Source organism: Xenopus laevis, chromosome 2S (assembly GCF_017654675.1).
Source record: "Xenopus laevis strain J_2021 chromosome 2S, Xenopus_laevis_v10.1, whole genome shotgun sequence".
NCBI lineage: Eukaryota > Metazoa > Chordata > Amphibia > Anura > Pipidae > Xenopus > Xenopus laevis.
Genome location: NC_054374.1, coordinates 167,756,855 through 167,778,554, shown reverse-complemented (window position 1 = coordinate 167,778,554; position 21,700 = coordinate 167,756,855). Strand labels below are relative to the sequence as shown.

At 40.6% G+C, this 21,700-nt stretch overlaps 2 protein-coding genes across 2 annotated transcripts; both read right to left on the bottom strand.

Annotated features, from left to right (window-relative positions):
• Positions 1-1,872: 1,872 nt before the first annotated feature.
• Positions 1,873-2,945, bottom strand: LOC108709056 (olfactory receptor 52N4). Its single transcript, XM_018248686.2, has one exon. It carries the CDS (start codon positions 2,830-2,832, stop codon positions 1,873-1,875), a length of 960 nt encoding a protein of 319 aa, XP_018104175.2. The 5' UTR covers positions 2,833-2,945.
• An 8,108-nt stretch (positions 2,946-11,053) lies between these two features.
• LOC108709156 (olfactory receptor 52E2) lies at positions 11,054-11,996 on the bottom strand. The gene has a single exon (XM_018248762.2). The coding sequence runs from the start codon at positions 11,987-11,989 to the stop codon at positions 11,054-11,056; it is 936 nt and encodes a 311-aa protein (XP_018104251.1). The 5' UTR covers positions 11,990-11,996.
• Positions 11,997-21,700: the final 9,704 nt, after the last annotated feature.

The following is a 21,700-nucleotide window of genomic DNA, read 5'->3' as shown; positions in this document are numbered from 1 at the left end:
AGTAAAAGTAGATGAAAAGAAGCTAAGGGGAACTAAAACTTCATCAGGAGAAAATCTCCATCTATATTGCAGAAGTATGGATTTGAGAAATGCTTAATTCCAGGCTTTCCCTACAATACTACACCCACTGGAGCAGGTGGGGTCCTAGAAATACTGTCAGGATTCAAACACTAACCTGTGTGTTGAGTAATATGTGTATTTCCCTGCTGAGCCACTGGAGGCTTTTGGAGGACATTGCTGCTGTTAATACTCACAACTATATGCTACCTCTTCTGTCACCTCGCCCTCCACATCCAGGCTCTTCAAGTCCAGGTGCCTGGTATTTAATTATCAAGGGCCTTTTTAAGTCACCCCCCCCCCCCCCGCTGGACTATTGACTTGTTCCATCGGTATGGCCCCTTGTTCCTGAGTTCATTGGTTTCTGTGTTCCTTGGTTCATGAGTAAGTTTATTTCTGCTTATCCTTTTCCTGCACACTTCATCTCCCAGTTTTTGACCCCTGACCTTTTTATATGGACTTGTTATTTGCTGCCTGCCCTGACCTTCAGCCTGATTTCAGACTTGTTTCTCATCTTACTGCCAGCCTTGAGTGTGATTAGGGACTTGCCTTATGCTAGAATGTATTTGTTCTCTCATTAAACCATTCATTGTGCACAAATACTCACTCTTTATTATTCAAAGCAACTTAACATGTGTACATGTGGGAATCCAGCACAAGTATCTGTACCTGACAAATGCTTCTGGGCCAAGAACTCTGATCTCCATGCTCCATGCTTGGTGAAAGAGTTCCAAAGCAGATTCCCTAAGACACCTCCACTGGGGAGGTATACTGTAAGGATTTGTACCAAGTGATGTCTCCTACAGATAACTACAGTCCCTATCAATCCAACTCAGCCTCTTCTTTTGTCCTACAGATGCCATCTGGCCAACTACAATTTTCCTTGGTCATGACTATAGTACAATCTCTGTCTGGATCATTCCCTGCCACTCTCCCACTGGTGTTTATCATTTTTTTCTTTCTGGCCAATTCCTCCTGTTCTACTACAGATGCCTACAGTTACAGTCCGTCCAATCCAGTCTTTGTTGTTCACCTACCAACACCAGCAGATAGAGTACAATCTTTTTGGTCCAGTCTTTTCCGTCATAAAGATGCTTGCAGTTTTTTTTCTGGCTGAACCAACCCCTGCTCTCCTACTAATACTCAGTTTCTCTTTGGCTACGGGAACCTGTTCTCTTAAAGTTTAATATTTGGGGGAACATAAGGTGATGATGTACCTAGCATGCCCTACAGACACATTACCTTACTTTTAATTGAAAATGCTTCTTTATTTATCCTGAAGGTGCCTATAATTCCTCTCTGTCTCAACTTAATGTCTGCTGTTGTTTTATTTTTCTTTATCCATCAACCAGTCCCTACTAATTGTCCATATGCATCATCCTTGTCCAGGCTTCTTCCTCAAGACCGTTGTTTATCTACATTGTCCTCTTGATCCCATATGAGTTTCCCTGCTAAATAACTTTTCATTAATGTCATTGTTCTCATGATCTTCCAAAATACTTATATACATTGTTCTTACATTAAGGAGACACTATTCCATTAAGTGTCCTTGACTTTCAAACATTTTACTTCAATCTGTTAATTCCACATCAAATTCTTGTCAGATGTTTTTCAATTGTCTTTCTCCTCATAATTCCATCAGAGTCCATGTCTTTAGACTGCCCATCATATGATTATACATTAATTTTCCCTTTGCCCTTTCATTCATTGCACTTACACTTCCTAAGGACTGAAAATCACCTTGTCCCTTCGAATCCCCTAGAGCTGATTATCTATTTATTCTCCAACAACTAGGGGAAAATCAAGAAAATTAAACTAAATCAAATTCATCACCTTCTTGTGAATCTCTTTGTTTTTTATACCATATATGATTGGATTCAACATTGGAGGAATGATCAGGTAGAGGTTGGAAATAAGGATTTGGACAGATGGGACTGAAGAAGCTCCAAATCTCTGAGTCATGAAGGAGAAGAGGGCTGGGATATATCCAACTAAGATAACACCAACATGAGCAGAACATGTGTTACCAACTTTATATCTGGCTTCTCTGTTGGGAAGTCTCAGCACAGTCATTATAATCATGGTGTAGGACACAGTAAGGCATATTATGTCTAATCCTGCCACTAGCAAAGTAACAATTAACCCATACACAGAGTTGATTCGGATATCGCCACAGGAGAGCTTTGCCACCGCCATGTGCTCACAGTAAGTCTGTTCAATGATGTGATTCCCACAAAATGTGAGTCTTCTAGTAAGTATTGGGAAAGAAAAAGCCAATAAGGCCCCCCTAAGTATAACAAACAGTCCCATTTTTACAATCATGGAATTGGTCAGGATGGTGGAGTATCTCAGTGGGAGACAAATGGCCACATAACGATCAAAGGCCATAGTCACTAGTACAGAAGACCCCATTATGGAGAATAAATGGATAAAGAACATCTGCACTAGACATTCCTCAAAAGTGATGTCTCTTAGCTTGAACCAGAAGATCAGCAGCATCTTGGGAATGGCGGCATTTGATTGGCTAAGTTCAGTGACTAACAACATGGAAAGGAGCAGGTACATTGGCTGGTGAAGCCTCCTGTCAGCTTTTATGATAAGAAGAACAGTAATGTTGGCTGAAATGGTTACTATATACATGCAACACAGTGGTATTGAGATCCAAACATGCATCTCTTCCATCCCTGGGATCCCAATCAGGATGAATGGAGAGGAGATCTGATTGGCTCTGCTGAGGTTTGACATGATGACTAACAGGAACTTGTTGCAGGACATCTCCTCATATTCTTGCCACTAAATGGAAATGTTACTTCTATTTCTAGTCTTTTTCTTCTCTGTCCAGTTATACAGTCTTTGCAATGGACCATGGGAAACTATTTCTGCAAAAAAACAACACATCCTTTATAATTTCTATTTTGCATTTTTCCCAGAGACTATTATCCCACTGTTACTATAGGCACCACCTCTCCCTACTATACCTGCTATCCCACAGTTACACTCCCTTCCCAGAGACTATTATCCACTGTTACTATAGACACATCTCTCCCTACTATACCTGCTATCCCACAGTCACACTCCCTTCCCAGAGACTATTATCCACTGTTACTATAGGCACCATCTCTCCCTACTATACCTGCTATCCCACAGTCACACTCCCTTCCCAGAGACTATTATCCACTGTTACTATAGACACATCTCTCCCTACTATACCTGCTATCCCACAGTCACACTCCCTTCCCAGAGACTATTATCCACTGTTACTATAGACACCATCTCTCCCTACTATACCTGCTATCCCACAGTCACACTCCTTCCCAGAGAACTATTATCCCACTGTTACTATAGACACCATCTTCCCTCACTATACCTGCTATCCCACAGTCACACTCCCTTCCCAGAGACTATTATCCACTGTTACTATAGACACCATCTCTCCCTACTATACCTGCTATCCCACAGTCACACTCCCTTCCCAGAGACCTGATTATCCACTGTTACTATAGGCCACCATCTCTCCCTACTATACCTGCTATCCCACAGTCACACTCCCTTCCCAGAGACTATTATCCACTGGTTACTATAGCACCATCTCTCCCTACTATACCCTGCTATCCCACAGTCACACTCCCTTCCCAGAGACTATTATCCACTGTTACTATAGACACCATCTCTCCCTACTATACCTGCTATCCTACAGTCACACTCCCTTCCCAGAGACTATTATCCACTGTTACTATAGACACCATCTCTCCCTACTATACCTGCTATCCTACAGTCACACTCCCTTCCCAGAGACTATTATCCACTGTTACTATAGACACCATCTCTCACCTACTAATACCTGCTATCCTACAGTCACATCCCTTCCCAGAGACTATTATCCACTGTTACTATAGACACCATCTCTCGCCTACTATACCTGCTATCCCACAGTCCCTTCCCAGAGACTATTATCCACTGTTACTATAGGCACCATCTCTCCCTTACTATACCTGCTATCCCACAGTCACACTCCCTTCCCAGAGACATTATCCACTGTTACTATAGGCACCATCTCTCCCTACTATACCTGCTATCCCACAGTCACACTCCCTTCCCAGAGACTATTATCCCACTGTTACTATAGGCACCATCTCTCCCTACTATACCTGTTATCCCACAGTCACACTCCCTTCCCAGAGACTATTATCCACTGTTACTATAGACACCATCTCTCCCTACTATACCTGCTATCCCACAGTCACACTCCCTTCCCAGAGACTATTATCCACTGTTACTATAGACACCATCTCTCCCTACTATACCTGCTATCCACAGTCACACTCCCTTCCCACAGACTATTATCCACTGTTACTATAGACACATCTCTCCCTACTATACCTGCTATCCCACAGTCACACTCCCTTCCCAGAGACTATTATCCACTGTTACTATAGGCACCATCTCTCCCTACTATACCTGCTATCCCACAGTCACACTCCCTTCCCAGAGACTATTATCCACTGTTACTATAGACACATCTCTCCCTACTATACCTGCTATCCCACAGTCACACTCCCTTCCCAGAGACTATTATGCACTGTTACTATAGGCACCATCTCTCCCTACTATACCTGCTATCCCACAGTCACACTCCCTTCCCAGAGACTATTATCCACTGTTACTATAGACACCATCTCTCCCTACTATACCTGCTATCCCACAGTCACACTCCCTTCCCAGAGACTATTATCCACTGTTACTATAGGCACCATCTCTCCCTACTATACCTGCTATCCCACAGTCACACTCCCTTCCCAGAGACTATTATCCACTGTTACTATAGACACATTATCTCTCCCTACTATACCTGCTATCCCACAGTAACACTCCCTTCCCAGAGACTATTATCCACTGTTACTATAGGCACCATCTCTCCCTACTATACCTGCTATCCCACAGTCACACTCCCTTCCCACAGACTATTATCCACTGTTACTATAGACACATCTCTCCCTACTATACCTGCTATCCCACAGTCACACTCCCTTCCCAGAGACTATTATCCCACTGTTACTATAGACACATCTCTCCCTACTATACCTGCTATCCCACAGTCACACTCCCTTCCCAGAGACTATTATCCACTGTTACTATAGACACCATCTCTCCCTACTATACCTGCTATCCCACAGTCACACTCCCTTCCCAGAGACTATTATCCACTGTTACTATAGACACCATCTCTCCCTACTATACCTGCTATCCCACAGTCACACTCCCTTCCCAGAGACTATTATCCACTGTTACTATAGACACATCTCTCCCTACTATACCTGCTATCCCACAGTCACACTCCCTTCCCAGAGACTATTATCCCACTGTTACTATAGACACATCTCTCCCTACTATACCTGCTATCCCACAGTCACACTCCCTTCCCAGAGACTATTATCCCACTGTTACTATAGACACATCTCTCCCTACTATACCTGCTATCCCACAGTCACACTCCCTTCCCAGAGACTATTATCCACTGTTACTATAGGCACCATCTCTCCCTACTATACCTGCTATCCCACAGTCACACTCCCTTCCCAGAGACTATTATCCACTGTTACTATAGGCACCATCTCTCCCTACTATACCTGCTATCCCACAGTCACACTCCCTTTAAACTGTAGTTTTCTTTTCCCAACATGCATTTCTTTTTTTCGTGTTCCCCACAATTCCAGAATCTTAGCAAACTTTTGTGAATAAATGAATCTTGCTAGAGATTGGCCCCCATATTGAAAATAAGCGGCATAATTCAGTGAAGTATATTTCCAAGCCTGCGGATTCCATTGAGCTCAATAATATGGAGTTTCTTTGGAGTTTCTGCTAAAAAACACAAATACTTTTGTTGCGTGGCAGATGGCTTACAAATGCCCAGTGGGAATTACTATAGTGCATATCCAATTATTTCCTATAGGGTTTCATTTTGAGTGTATTTACACTTGACTGCACTTTTTAAAAAATGCAGAGTAAAAATGCCACGTGACCTTGCACTTAAACCAGTGCAGCTCAACACTATATTATATTGCCATTCCTTAAAAACAGTTTAATTTTTTGGTGTTACTGTTCCTTTAACACTATTAGATTGTAATCTGGCCTTGTTTTAATAAAGAGATACTTGCCTTGAGCTGTGAGTGTTATATGAGATGGAGGAATCAGCCCCAGTATGATTTGCTCTCCTGGCATAATACCTGTGTGATCTCTCCTGTATCCTGTAATAATATCCTGTAAAAATGTCTTGTAATAATATCCTTTAATAATTTTGTGCAATAATATCCTGTAATAATATCCTGTAATAATATCCTGTAATAATATCCTGTAATAATATCCTTTAATAATTTTGTGTAATAATATCCTGTAATAATATCCTGTAATAATATTTTGTAATAATTTTGTGTAGTAATATGCTGTAATAATGTCCTGTAATAATATCCTGTAATAATATCCTGTAATAATATCCTGTAATAATGTCCTGTAATAATGTAGTGTAATCGTGTCCTGTAATAATGTTGTGTAATAAAGTCCTGTAATAATGTCCTGTAATAATGTCCTGTAATAAAGTCCTGTAATAATGTCCTGTAATAATATCCTGTAATAATGTCCTATAATAATATCCTGTAATAATGTCCTATAATAATATCCTGTAATAATATCCTGTAATAATATCCTGTAATAATGTCCTGTAATAATGTCCTGTAATAATGTCCTGTAATAATGTCCTATAATAATATCCTGTAATAATGTCCTGTAATAATGTCCTGTAATAATGTCCTGTAATAATGTTACCTGTGCCGTCCCAGCCGTCATTAACCCAGTGATACCCAGGTCCGTAACACAGTCACCCAAATCACTGAATTTAAAAGGTCTGTCCCCCTCTCATTCCTGCACTGATAGTTGGGTGTATAACAAAGAGCTGATAATATGTAATTTGATCTGAGCTCTATAATGACTTTACAGAACTGATATTTGTTTTGAACTCAGCAAATGTACAATTGTGTTTTCCATGTGAGTCCAAACATTGAGACAAATTGCATGGATGTAGGATCCACCTGCCTTGCCCCCAATCCCTGGCACATACCCAGTAGATCTTCCTCCGTTCCTCCGCTACATCTTCTCATGGTACCAGGGCTCCCACCAACCTGACACAACCTCCAGCCTTTCTGCCTGAGTTGACTGAGGAAAAGCTCCTTATAAACCCTATAAACTGCCTCCATAAATAATAGGAATAAATCAGCCTCAATTCTCTCCTGGATACAGTCTCTCCAGACAATTATTCCCTGTCCCTCATCCCCTCATTACAGGGACACACAAGGTGATGCTGATATAGAAATCACTATATGGATGAAATATATTTAATGTGATTGTAACCCCATGTAGGCTGGGCTAGACCTTGTCTGGTTAGGAAACAGGCCGAGCACTGGTTACAATTGACCCTCTCTCCACAGGATGGGCCTTTGGGTGATGGAATGGTGTTGTGCAACTACACCTCACTTGTGCTGTGTGACTAAACAAAAGAATTGGACTCCAGAAGGTTCTTGAACAAAACAAAAAGCACCAGGCTTTATTCTCTCAAAGCGCAAATACTCACAATGTCAGGTACATCACAGCATTTCAGAGGCAGCAGCTTGTGACCCATGTGGAGATAGAGCACAACACTGAATAGATACAACTTCAGGGTCTCAGCACCGTGACCTGAATCCTCACACATTGGATCAGGGAAATCACTAAACCTTAATCCTTATCAGACTGTGATCCCTACACTACAGGCCAGTCTTGTCTGAGGGGAGAGCGTCCCCCTTGTTATCCCTCTTAGTTGGAGCACAAGCTGCTCTTGCTAAACTACTTCTATCTGCCTCACTCTCCTACAAATTGCTGTTACAGAGAACTACCATGTCCTGACTTCACCTCATTCACGGGGTCCCTGTATTTTTACCCAGGGCCTCGTCTTGGGCTCTTCTCTTTACTGAGGCCTAAGCTCCAGGCTCCCATTACCATCCACTCCCTCCTGGAATAGAAGGGGAAAGAGGAAGCCCCACCCTCCCACTCAAGTGTGACAGGAGCTTGTCATCAGCTTTTGAGCCAATCATACACTGTATCCATTATGCTAATAAGCAAAAGTAGATACACAGGCCTTCTGCTGCCCAGGTAACATGAGATTGCAAGCTCTTTAGTATACTCTGTTATACTCATCAATATGCTTTTAAACCCCGCCACATCCCAGTCTTCACCAGACTAAAAGGTGACAACCCTACAAAGTGAACCTTATCGCATACACCTACACACAATGACACTGACCCCTCCCTACTGTCACATAAATTCTATATACCAACGGTATCACAATAGCCTTTGTATTATGTCTGTCCAAGAAATCCTCCAAGTCCCTCTTATAGTCATTAACTGAATCATCACCCGGCAGTGCATTCCCCAACCTCACTGTCCTCACTGTGATGAACCCCCTACTCTGTTCCTTTAAATGAAACTTCTTTTCCTCTAGTCTGAAGGGGAGGCCTCTGGTACGTGATTCTCTTTATGGGTAAAAAGGTCCCCTGCTATTTGTCTATAATGTCCTCTAATGTACTTGTAAAGTCTAATCATGTCCCCTCACAAGCGCCTTTTTTCCCCCAGAGAAAACAACCCCAACCTTGTCAGTCTCCCCTCATAATTTAACTCTTCCCTCCCTCTAACCAGTTTAGTTGCACTTAGTCTCTGCACTCTCTCCAGCTCATTTATATCCCTCTTAAGGACTGGAGTCCAAAACTGCCCCCATACTCCAGATGAGGCCTCACCAGGGACCTATAAAGAGACACAATTATGTTTCATCCCTTGAGTTAATGCCCTTTTTTATACAAGAACTTGATTTGCTTTAGTAGCCACAGAATGACACTGCCCAGAATTAGATCCTTCTCATTTAAGGAAACTCCCAACACACTGCCGTGTTTATTTACCAGTAGATAAGTAGATGTTTAGGAGACACATCTGACTGAATATGAACAAGTTTTTTCCTACTTCATGTTTATCTCTAAGGTTATTGAAAACTGAATGTGGTAATGGGAATTGGTGACTCTGAGCACTGACATTACCTTCTCCAACTGAGAGAACTCAGGTTGAATACGGAATATAGTTCCCAAGAAAGGTCATATCTAACCGTCTCCGTTTTTTATTCCTATCAGTCATTTTACAAATGTTTTTACATTTTACTAAAACCTTCTCAATCAGTATAATATATTTATCACTTAATTGGCACATGAGTGTTTTAAAATGTACTTTTTTAAGCAATGATTTTTGTATGCTATAATGTGGGACAAAAAAATATTTTTTCATGAAGAAACGGACACTTTTTATCAGATTATGAAGTACACTGTATTTATTTCATCAACAATGACCACATATTTGAACACAATAGATTAATTAATTGGGATTATTATTCCCACCCAGCCCCTGTGTCTTTCCTGCTCTCACTTAACACTATTTAGCACTGAGGGGTGTCCATGACTATAGACTTGATAAAGGGCCCTGTGAGGCCTGAAATATTGCCTTTGTCTACTTGGTTTAAGCCAATACAATTGCACAACTAAAAAGTTGATTCGCTCTGTCAGTGTGTAACAGTAATTTGGACTATAAAGAAGAAAAATAACATGTCACCTAATTCTGGGACCAAAGATCAAAATAGAAAACTCTCTGAAAGTCTTGCAACACAGACACAGTTGAAGAAAGGTGGAGCAGGACTTACAGACAGACAACGTACATTGGTCAGACATTGTCAACATGGGTTTGTAAGATGCCTTGGTAAAAGCTAAAGATGATTGGAGGATGCCAAGACCCATTTACAGTATGAAATTGCCTCCACATGGAGCATTTTGATATGGATTTAAAATCAGTGCTTGACAGTTTGACATGGCCAACATGGAATTGGAAGACACCTTGGAAAATGCTATAGATAACTGGAAGGTGCCAAGAGTCTTAGCATGGAGGGATTTGTTATGTCAGTGCTCTTGGTTGGGTTAATAAGGAGCCATGATGGAGTCATTAGCTAGCTTGTCTGGGAGGTGTCATGGGATACCTTAATCAATACATGTACAGTTGCTTCTTATGTTTATCAGTTGGGTTGATAAAATGGTTGTGGCTTTTCTCCACCTTGATATGTTATTCAGTAAATAGGAACCTGTTATCCAGAATGCTCAGGACCTGGGGTTTTCTGGAAAACAGATCTTTCCGTAATTTGGATCTTCATACCTTAATTCTACAAGAAAGTCATGTAAATAGTAAAAAAAAAACAATAGACTGGTTTTGCTTCCAATAAGGATTAATTATATTATATAATTATATAAGTATGATGTACTGTTTTATTACTACAGAGAAAATGGAAATCATTTTGGATTTTCTGGATAAAATGGAGTCTATGGGAGACAGCCTTTCCGTAATTCAGAGCTTTCTGGAATGGGTTTCTGGATAACAGATTTTATACCTGTATATATACATGATGCTCTGTTATTCATTATCAGCTGTTTAGCATACCTCTGCCATGATCAATGGTTTCTTTAATCCATAAAAGCTGATTTATATTACAGTGTATGTACTGTCTGGTGTCTAAACAAAGTCTCACCATTGGATGGGACATATTAGTGCCCCATGAGCAAAAACTATGTAAAATAAACTATGAATATAGGCTTTATGTAAGTATATGGTTAAATGGTCTAAAAATCATTTAGGTCCATATTTTAAGCCATTCAATTTCCATCAACGGTTCTCTTTGCTTTGGTCCATCAATTGATTGAGATTTTGTGCAGAAGAACAGGCCTTTGTCTACAGGATGATCATGGGAGCTTCACCTCCACGGCTCAAGTGAAATAGTTAAGTCATGTGTATGTATCATTACTTTGGCTATATCACATCATAGCCACTGGATCTGGAACAAATTATAATTGTAGTGTTGCCTGTGAGGGACATTTCACAGATCCTTCTCTCAGAGGGCAATTAATTTTGACACCTTCTTGCGAATCTCTTTGGTTTTTATGCCATATATGATTGGATTCAACATTTGAGGGATGATCAGGTAGATGTTGGAAATAAGGATTTGGACAGATGGGGTTGAAGAAGCCCCAAATCTCTGAGACATGAAGGAGAAGAGGACTGGGATATAAAACACTAAGATAACACCAACATGGGCAGCACATGTGTTACCAACCTTATATCTGGCTTCTCTGTTGGGAAGTCTCAGCACAGTCCTTATAATCATGATGTAGGACACAGTAAGACATGTTGTATCTAATCCTGCCACTAGCAAAGGAATTATTAACCCATACAAAAAATTGACTCTGATATCGCCACAGGAGAGCTTTGCCACCGCTATGTGCTCACAGTATGTGTGTTCAATGACACGATTCCCACAAAATTGGAGCCTTAAGACAAGCATTGGGAGAGGAAATATCATTAATGTCCCCCTTATTATCACAAACAGTCCCAGTTTTGCAATCATGGAATTGGTCAGGATGGTGGAGTATCTCAGTGGGTGGCAAATGGCCACATAACGATCAAAGGCCATAGTCACTAGTACAGAAGTCGACATCAAGGACAAAGAATGGATAAAGAACATCTGCACTAGACATTCCCCAAAAGTGATCTCTCTTAGCTTGAACCAGAAGATCAGCAGCATCTTGGGAATGGCGGCATTTGACTGGACAAGGTCAGTGACTAACAACATGGAAAGGAGCAGGTACATTGGCTGGTGAAGCCTCCTGTCAGCTTTAATGATAAGAAGAACAGTAATGTTGGCTGAAATGGTTACTATATACATGCAACACAGTGGTATTGAGATCCAAACATGCATCTCTTCCATCCCTGGGATCCCAATCAGGATGAATGGAGAGGAGATCTGATTGGCTCTGCTGAGGTTTGACATGATGACTAACAGGACCTTGTTGCAGGACATCTCCTCATATTCTTGCCACTAAATGGAAATCTTACTTCTATTTCTAGCCTTTATCTTCTCTGCTCAGTTATACAGTCTTTGCAATGGACCATGGAAAATTGTTCCTGAAAGAGAGCAACAAAGACAGTGATATATCAGAACATGAAACAGAATTTGCACGTGGACTGTCACTTTATCCAAGACCACAGAACCAACAGACACAATAATGATCCCATCAATAAAGAGAAGAGGACATTGTCCTTAGTTTGTGTCGTATGAAATATCTTCCTACACTTACAAATCATCCCACGTCCGTCACATGTGAAAAACCATCCGACCTGTATTGATATCTGTCCGACTGCCAATTATGGTACAAAACTGTGTGTTTGGTGTTGGTATAAGTGTCGTTCTCTGTATCTCGTCTTCTCTTGTGTGAGACACAGGTCAGTCCCCTCCTGTTTGGAACCCCCCCGAGCACTGTCTGATTTACACAAAGTAAATTCTAATGAATGAAATTTATAGAATTAATGTTATTTAAAGGGGAACTCCAGCTTCCAAACCAAAATTTGATAAAGAGGCCACATAACACAGAAACCCCTAATATTCCCATCACAGTTACCGGTTTCTTCAAAAAGTATAAATAAATGGCATTTTCTATGCTGAAATCCAGCTGTGTAAAAGTTCTTCGCACTCTGCATCATTTGAAATCCTGGCAGGGAAGGGACTAAACACTAATTACAGACACATGCAGGAACTACATAACCCACAATGCATTGCACTGGGATGTTCCTTTCCTTATTGAAATCACATGTGCAGGGAATTGTGGGGTTTGGAGGATGCAGGCTGAGGACAGATGCTGTTGATACAAAGTAACAGTAGTCAGACAGCTCAGCAAAGTAGTCAGACAGATCAGCAGGAGAGCAGGGGGCTGGGCTTAGGGAACTGTCAGAAACCATTAAAAATCAGGAAAAGTCGGGGGGCGTGGCCAACCTAGGATCGGGAAGGACGCACGCTGAGGAGCTCCTCCACTAATACGGATTTATTCGTGATTTTGAGTGAGATATATATCACAAAACTCACCCATTCTGTCTCTAAAGCAGAAGTCTTTTGCCGGGGAGTGTCAGTTAAAACCAACTACAGCGAAAGTGGACCCGATCCTAAGAACAGACATAGAGGCCTAGGACCAAGAGGCACCTTCCACTGCTGGTCTATGCCACGTGAGTGATACACAGCTCGGCGACCCTGGACTCCCTGCTCGGCCGGCATCAACAGTGGTAAGCTGTACTTAAACCCCTGCAGCTTCCATAGCGCCGGTAGTCCTTAGAAGCGGTCAGCCCGGGCGTGTGACGGATCGCAGAGGCATTCCACGCTGGAACGCAGATCATACTGTGTACTACGCAGCCGTTCACTGTTTGCCAGACAGCGTGTCGCTCACCGCCACAACTCTGGAGCAGGCGAAACCTTTACGCTATTTGTGCTCTTTATTGTCTGTATGATATCCTAGTAGCTGTACTATCCAGACGGTGGGGCTGCTTGGGAGGTTTAGACCCCACGAGGCAGAGCGCCATTGCAACAGCTCCCGCCATTCCCTACCACTCAGGAGGCACATCCCCACTTGAACTATATACAGTGCAAACTTTGATAAAGGGATTATACAACATAACTTCTTGAGCATTAAGGCCACAAGGCGATGTAATTGGGAAGCGCAGCTATTCTACCGCACTACTGCAATAGCCCTCTACAAATAAAGGAACTGCGCCATAAATTTGCTCGGCCTACTCCTGTACAGTTTGGTCAACTTACCTGGAATTCCTGGCCGCACAGTACAGCTACAGCAACAACATACAGGGCTGTAGATTCTTCATGTGCAGACGGTGACCACATAATGTCTGTTGGTTTAATAATGTGATAGCTTGACTTCTACTGCACCCGGGACAATATCAGTGTATCCATCTTTATCAAGGGCACGAATAGAGATTGTTGCAGCTATCCTCACACCTCGACTATCAATAGTTTCTTTTGGCATAGCAAGATGGCTCCCAAAGCTAGAAAAAGTACTGACTCTGACTTAAGAAATATATTTACTAAACACGCCAAAGAGAAATCACAGGATAACCCTATACAGGAAGAAGACGAAGACCCAGGAGAATCAAGTCAGGTCTCCAAGCAGGATCTGATGCATCTTTTTTATAACATCGAAAAGGCAATTAAAGCTGAACATGCAAAGACAACCAAAGAATTGTCTACTGAAATAGCAAGTTTGGGTAACAGACTTCAGGAAGTGGAGCATCAAATGAGCGAGCTTACTGAATATTCTCATCAAGTGGAGAATGATATTTCATATCTCTTTAATAAAGTGGAGAACCTTGAATCCCAACAAGAGGATATTGAAAACAGAAACAGGCGTAATAATATCAGACTTAAAGGTCTTCCAGAAACAGTCATGGACCTCGAACCACTGCTGATAGAGGTATTTCAAAATTTACTCCCCGACTGCTCGGTGGAAGACTTGGAACTGGATAGAGCGCACAGAGCTCTCAGACCTAAGCCACAGCCGACTGAACCCCCAAGAGATGTAATAGTTCGTCTGCACAAATACCGGGTAAAAGCAGCCCTCATGGATGCAGTGAAACCATCCGGAGAAAGATCACAAGATACAAATATATCCAGACCTAGCTCCGTCTATTCTAGCGAAAAGGAGAGCCTTGAAGGGTCTTACATTATACCTCCGCCAACATAACATCCGATACAACTGGGGATACCCTTTCAAGCTCATAGTGCATATTGAAGGCAGAATTTATATGCTCAGACATCCCCGAGAGCAAAAAGCATTTTGCCACAAGGCGCGACTGGATTATAATCCTCCAGATGAACCACTTCCTCAACGCCAAAGACCACCTCCGCATAAGCAACTTATATCTTTTATCATACATATTGCTTTACCTGTTCTTCAGCAAGCAGCACCCCTTCTCTGTATCTCTTCCCTGTCATAGAGGGGTTTTATTATAAGGCTTAACCTGTTCTTCTCTCCCTTTGCATTTATCCTGTTTAAACAATTATCCTAAACCAGCCGTGAAATATATCTGTATCCTTATTGTCTGCCATAATTCCCCACAGAAACACAAATCTACTCACATAGCAGCAATGAGATTTTCTCTTGTCTCAGCTCAGTGTTAAAGCTCTTGCTGTAGCTTCCTGAAATGTCTTTAAAGGGGAACTATTGTAAAAATAAAAATGTAATATAAGCCTCATTGTACTGAAATAAGAAACTTTCTAAATACAATCAATTAAAAATTCTGCATTATTTCTGAAATAATCAAGTTTATGTTCACTATTCCTCTCTCAGCATCTGTTTCTCTTCATTCTGTCTTCATTCAGCAGTTGGGTGTCAGATATTCACTGACAGTTAGATCCAATATATCTTATAGGGGGGCTTCTTTCCTAGCAGATTTATTAGAGCTCACTCAAATAACTGATTCCAGTACAAACAAAATCTAACAAAATAACTGCCTTTTGCACAAATTCTGCATGTAGAGAGACATGATGTCTGGTGAGTTTAATAGAGTGACCTCTAATACATCTTCTAGGCAAAAGGAGCCCCTTCCCCTATAACATATATTGGCTTTTTAATTGATTGTATTTTGAAAGTTACTTATTTTGTTATGCTGAAGCTTATATTATTATTTTCGCAATAGTTCCCCTTTAAACAGCAGCCAGTAAGAGTGTACACTTCTCTTAATAGATTGCATGCGTGAGACAAGAACTACAGGAGCTCATGTAGGCCAATCCTCCCACACGCTGTCCACTCCTACCGCTGTTGTTTAAAGAAGTTCATTAGATGCAATTGACGCAGGAAAAGATCAAATTGTTACTCTGTGTGAAAAGATTTGTGTTGTCAGTGGCAATGTTAGGGCAACGGTGTTTCTCCTCCTGGTCCTTCACCTTCTACTAACTTACAAAAAATAACCTCTGATTTTCTGAATCATTGTATCCCACCTCAATTCCAGCACTGGCTGTGAGTGTTATACGAGACTGAGGAATCAGCCCCAATATGATTTGCTCTCCTGGCATAATACCTGTGTGATCTCTCCTGTATCCTGTAATTATATCCTGTAATACTGTCCTGTAATAATATCCTGTAATAATGTCCTGTAATAATGTCCTGTAATAATGTCCTGTAATAATATCCTGTAATAATATCCTGTAATAATATCCTGTAATAATGTCCTGTAATAATGTCCTGTAATAATATCCTGTAATAATATCCTGTAATAATGTCCTGTAATAATATCCTGTAATAATGTCCTGAAATAATATCCTGTAATAATATCCTGCAATAATATCCTGTAATAATATCCTATAATAATGTCCTGTAATAATATCCTGTAATAATATCCTGTAATAATGTCCTGTAATAATATCCTGTAATAATGTCCTGAAATAATATCCTGTAATAATGTCCTGAAATAATATCCTGTAATAATATCCTATAATAATGTCCTGTAATAATATCCTATAATAATGTCCTGTAATAATATCCTGTAATAATGTCCTGTAATAATATCCTGTAATAATATCCTGTAATAATATCCTATAATAATGTCCTGTAATAATATCCTATAATAATGTCCTGTAATAATATCCTGTAATAATGTCCTGTAATAATATCCTGTAATAATATCCTGTAATAATATCCTGTAATAATATCAAATAATATCCTATAATAATGTCCTATAATAATATCCTGTAATAATATCCTGAAATAATATCCTGTAATAATATCCTGTAATAATATCCTGTAATAATATCCTATAATAATATCCTGTAATAATGTCCTGAAATAATATCCTGTAATAATATCCTGTAATAATATCCTGTAATAATATCCTATAATAATGTCCTGTAATAATATCCTGTAATAATGTCCTGTAATAATATCCTGTAATAATATCCTGTAATAATATCCTATAATAATGTCCTGTAATAATATCCTGTAATAATATCCTGTAATAATGTCCTATAATAATGTCCTGTAATAATATCCTATAATAATGTCCTGTAATAATATCCTGTAATAATATCAAATAATATCCTGTAATAATATCCTGGTGTTACCTGTGCCCTCCTAGGCGTTATTAACCCAGTGATACCCAGGCCTGTGGCACAATCACCCAAATCAGTGATTTTACAGGGAATAAACCCAGATCTGCTACTGATTGCCATTGCTGGGTGTATAAGAAGGAGCTGATTATATATAAAGTGATGTAGAGCAGCAGGACTTTCCCCCACAGACAGGATTAGGTACCTGGGAAGGTCTCACTGATGATGGGAGAGAGGATTCAGCTCCTAACGATGCAGAGGAACCAGTCCCACTCCTTTCCTATGGGGCTGAGGATTTATTGGAATCGATTCCTTCTAATGGAACCTCGTCCTACACAATCTGTACAGTTCTAGGGAAATGAATGGCAGTGCCTGAGGCTCAGAGCTGTCTGTATATAAAATGCCTTTGGTGCATGTTCTCTATGTGAGTCCAACTGTGTTGACCAATTGCATCGATGTAGGACCCACCTGCCTGCGCCTATGTACCTGCACCCACTGACCTCCACTGAACATGCCCAAAATTTCCACTGGATTATCAGTAAAAAAGTAATGAGACCTTTTCTATGAGCCAATGGATACAGACATTCACTTTCCCTTATGCCCCAGTCTCACCCCCACATATTAATGAGGCAACAGAGACAGAGGGGCAGATATGGAACATTCCAGCAGTGAAACAGCCCCAGTTACACAAGGTGTTGCCCCCAATCCCTGGCACATACCCAGTAGATCTTCCTCCGTTCCTCCGCTACATCTTCTCATGGTACCAGGGCTCCCACCAACCTGACACAACCTCCAGCCTTTCTGCCTGAGTTGACTGAGGAAAAGCTCCTTATAAACCCTATAAACTGCCTCCATAAATAATAGGAATAAATCAGCCTCAATTCTCTCCTGGATACAGTCTCTCCAGACAATTATTCCCTGTCCCTCATCCCCTCATTACAGGGACACAAGGTGATGCTGATATAGAAATCACTATATGGATGAAATATATTTAATGTGATTATATAAAACTTGTGTGCAGTGATTCACATAGGGCAGAGCTGTAATTAACTGTATTTGCAATTATTATCTTCCCTTTATTACTTGTAACAGTTTATTTCCTCTTTATTCTCTTATTTATTGTCATGTGCTGCTGATCTGCACTGGGTTCTGTTATATAAGAAGTGCGTTTTCAGAGATTTCTTGAAAGCAGAAAGGTTGGAGAAAGTGGGACAGACCGTGGGAGAGAGTTCCAGAGGAGGGGTGCAGCCCTGGCAAAGTCTTGAATGTGAGCATGTGAGGAGGTAATGAGAGAAGAGTTGAGTAGCAGGTCAGTAGAGGAGCGTAGTAAGCGGTTGGGTGAGTATATAGAGATGAGTTCAGAGATGTAGGGTGGAGCAGAGTTATGAAGTGCTTTGAAAGTCAGTGTCATTAATTTGAATTTGATTCTGAAAGGTAACGGAAGCCAGTGCAGGGATTGACAGAATGGCGAGGCAGAGGAGGAGCGGTTGCTGAGGTGTATGAGCCTCGCAGCAGTGTTCATTATGGACTGGAGAGCTGACAGTCTCTGGAGGGGGAGGCCAATTAAAAGAGAGTTACAGTAGTCTAGACGCGATATGATGAGAGAGTGAATAAGAATTTTGGCAGCATCTTGGGTGATAAATGATGGTATTTTGGATATGTTCCTTAGGTGGAAGTGACATGATTTAATAAGTGACTGGATATGAGGAGTGAATGACAGGGCAGAATCTAGGATAACCCCAAGGCACCGGGCCTGGGGAGAGGGGGTGATAGTGGAATTGGTAACTATGATGGATACTTCTGGGATGTTACTGGTGTTAGTTGGAGGAAAGAGAACCATTTCAGTTTTAGAGAGGTTTAATTTAAGGTAGCGTTGCGACATCCAGGTAGAGATAGTGGACAGGCAGGAGGAGACGCGAGTTAGGAGTTCTGGGTTGAGATCAGGAGATGAGAGATAGATCTGAGTATCGTCAGCATAGAGGTGGTAGTGGAAACCATATGAATTTATTAATTTGCCAAGGGAGGAAGTATAGAGGGAGAATAGTAATGGTCCCAGGACAGAGCCTTGAGGAACTCCAACAGAAAGAGGTAGGGGAGAAGATGATACTCCATTGTAGGAGACACTGAAGGAACGATTGGTGATGTAAGAAGAGAACCAGGACAGGGCTGTGTCACGAAGGCCAAGTGACTGGAGGGACTGGAGGAGGAGAGGGTGATCTACAGTGTCAAATGCGGCTGAGAGATCAAGCAGTATTAGTAGTGAGAAATGATTGTTAGCGGTTAAAAGGTCATTAGTTAGTCGAGTCAGGGCAGTTTCAGTGGAGTGTTGTGACTTTAAATGCTTTGAATGCGCTTCCTTTAATCAAACTCCTTTCCAAAACAGTGTCTCCCTTAATTTAAGTCCCATTTTTAGGTAAACACAGGTCTCTCAAAATTCTAGATGTCCTGCACTTTGATGGTAAACAGCGGTATGTTCCTCCCCAGAGCGCTATCTCCTCCACTTCCTCAGCCTCAAAGATACAAAAGAGACAAGGAACACAAATTGCCTTCGTTACCTGCACCGGGTCCCCGCTGGGAAATCGTACGAGCAACGAAAAAGAGAAAGCTCCAAATTTTCAGATAAGTTTTATTAAAAATAATAATATGCACTTACAGTAAAGCACAAATCTCTCGGCCTAACGCGTTTCTTGAATACATTCACTTCCTCAGAGGTTAGATTCCTAACTATCGGGCACCCCTTTTTTTTTACATAATTGAATCATTATCATCAATTAATGAATTCTTAACAGTCTTCCAGTTAATAAGTGATAAATAAAATGCAATCTATTGATTAAAACAAATTAATAACTGACATGGAGATTTTCACAATTTAAAATATATCTCAAGCCTAAAATTCAAATCGTAGGGTATTTTTTAGTGAGCAAAGCAATATCAAGCTGAATCAATTTGTATCAATAACATGAATATAGATACAGAAGATCTAAATGAAACAAATTATATCCAGGTCTATATTTAGACCACAAGGCTGTAGCGTTTTTAAGGATATAATCCAACGAGTCTCTTCCAGTGTTTTATTTTGGTGGAGATCCCTGTAATTTTTAGTCCACTTGGATCGCTATTATGATAATGAAGAAATTGTTCAGAAACACTATGGGGCACATTTACTTAGCTTGAGTGAAGGAATAGAATAAAAAAAAACTTCGAATTTCTAATGTTTTTTTTGGCTACTTCAACCATCAAATTGGCTACTTCGACCTTCGACTACGACTTCGAATCAAACGATTCAAAGTAAAATCATTCGACTATTCGACCATTCCATAGTCGAAGTACTGTCTCTTTAAAAAAAACTTCGACCCCCTACTTCGCCACCTAAAACCTACCGAGGTGCAATGTTAGTCTATAGGGAAGGTCCCCATAGGCTTCCTATCAATTTTCTGATCGAAGGAAAATCGTTCGATCGATGGATTAAAATCCTTCAAAGTTATATCCTTCGACTTCGAATATCGAAGTCGAAGGATTTACCGCATTTCTTACGATCGAACGATCGAAGCAAAAATCGTTCAATCGTTCGATCGTAAGAAATGCGGTAAATCCTTCGACTTCGATATTCGAAGTCGAAGGATTTAACTTTGACGGTCGAATATCGAGGGTTTATTAACCCTCGATATTCGACCGTAGGTAAATGTGCCCCTATGTGTCTTTAGTCCTTTCTTGATGTTTCTTATATGCTCTCCTATTCTCAATTTTCTAGTAGTTCTCCCCACATACTGTTTTTTACAGGGACACTCTAATAAATATACAATATTCACTGTATCACAAGTTATTAATGTATTAATGTTATATTGCCGTTTCGTTTGCTTTAAAAATACATGTTTGTTTTTCTTTATTTTTAAGTGTTTTACAAGCAACACATTGGATACACCTAAAAAAGCCTTTAGTATTTCCCAGCCATGTTGGTGTATTTGTTTCTTTTTTAAAAAAACTGGGTATCTGGTCTAGTAAAGACAATTGATGGTCGTTCCCCAATTACTCCCTGTAAATCTTTATCCATTTGTAGGACATGTCAATGTTTTCTCAAAGGGATACTGTCATGGGAAAACATGTTTTTTTCAAAACACATCAGTTAATAGTGCTGCTCCAGCAGAATTCTGGGCTGAAATCCATTTCTCAAAAGAGCAAACAGATTTTTTTATATTCAATTTTGAAATCTGACATGCGGCTAGACATATTGTCAATTTCCCAGCTGCCCCAAGTCATGTGACTTGTGCCTGCACTTTAGGAGAGAAATGCTTTCTGGCAGGCTGCTGCTTTTCCTTCTCAAAGTAACTGAATGTGTCTCAGTGGGACCTGGATTTTACTATTGAGTGTTGTTCTTAGATCTACCAGGCAGCTGTTATCTTGTGTTAGGGAGCTGCTATCTGGTTACCTTCCCATTGTTCTTTTGTTAGGCTGCTGGGGGGGAAAAGGGAGGGGGGTGATATCAGTCCAACTTGCAGTACAGCAGTAAAGAGAGATTGAAGTTTATCAGAGCACAAGTCACATGACTTGGGGCAGCTGGGAAACTGACAATATGTCTAGCCCCATGTCAGATTTCAAAATTTT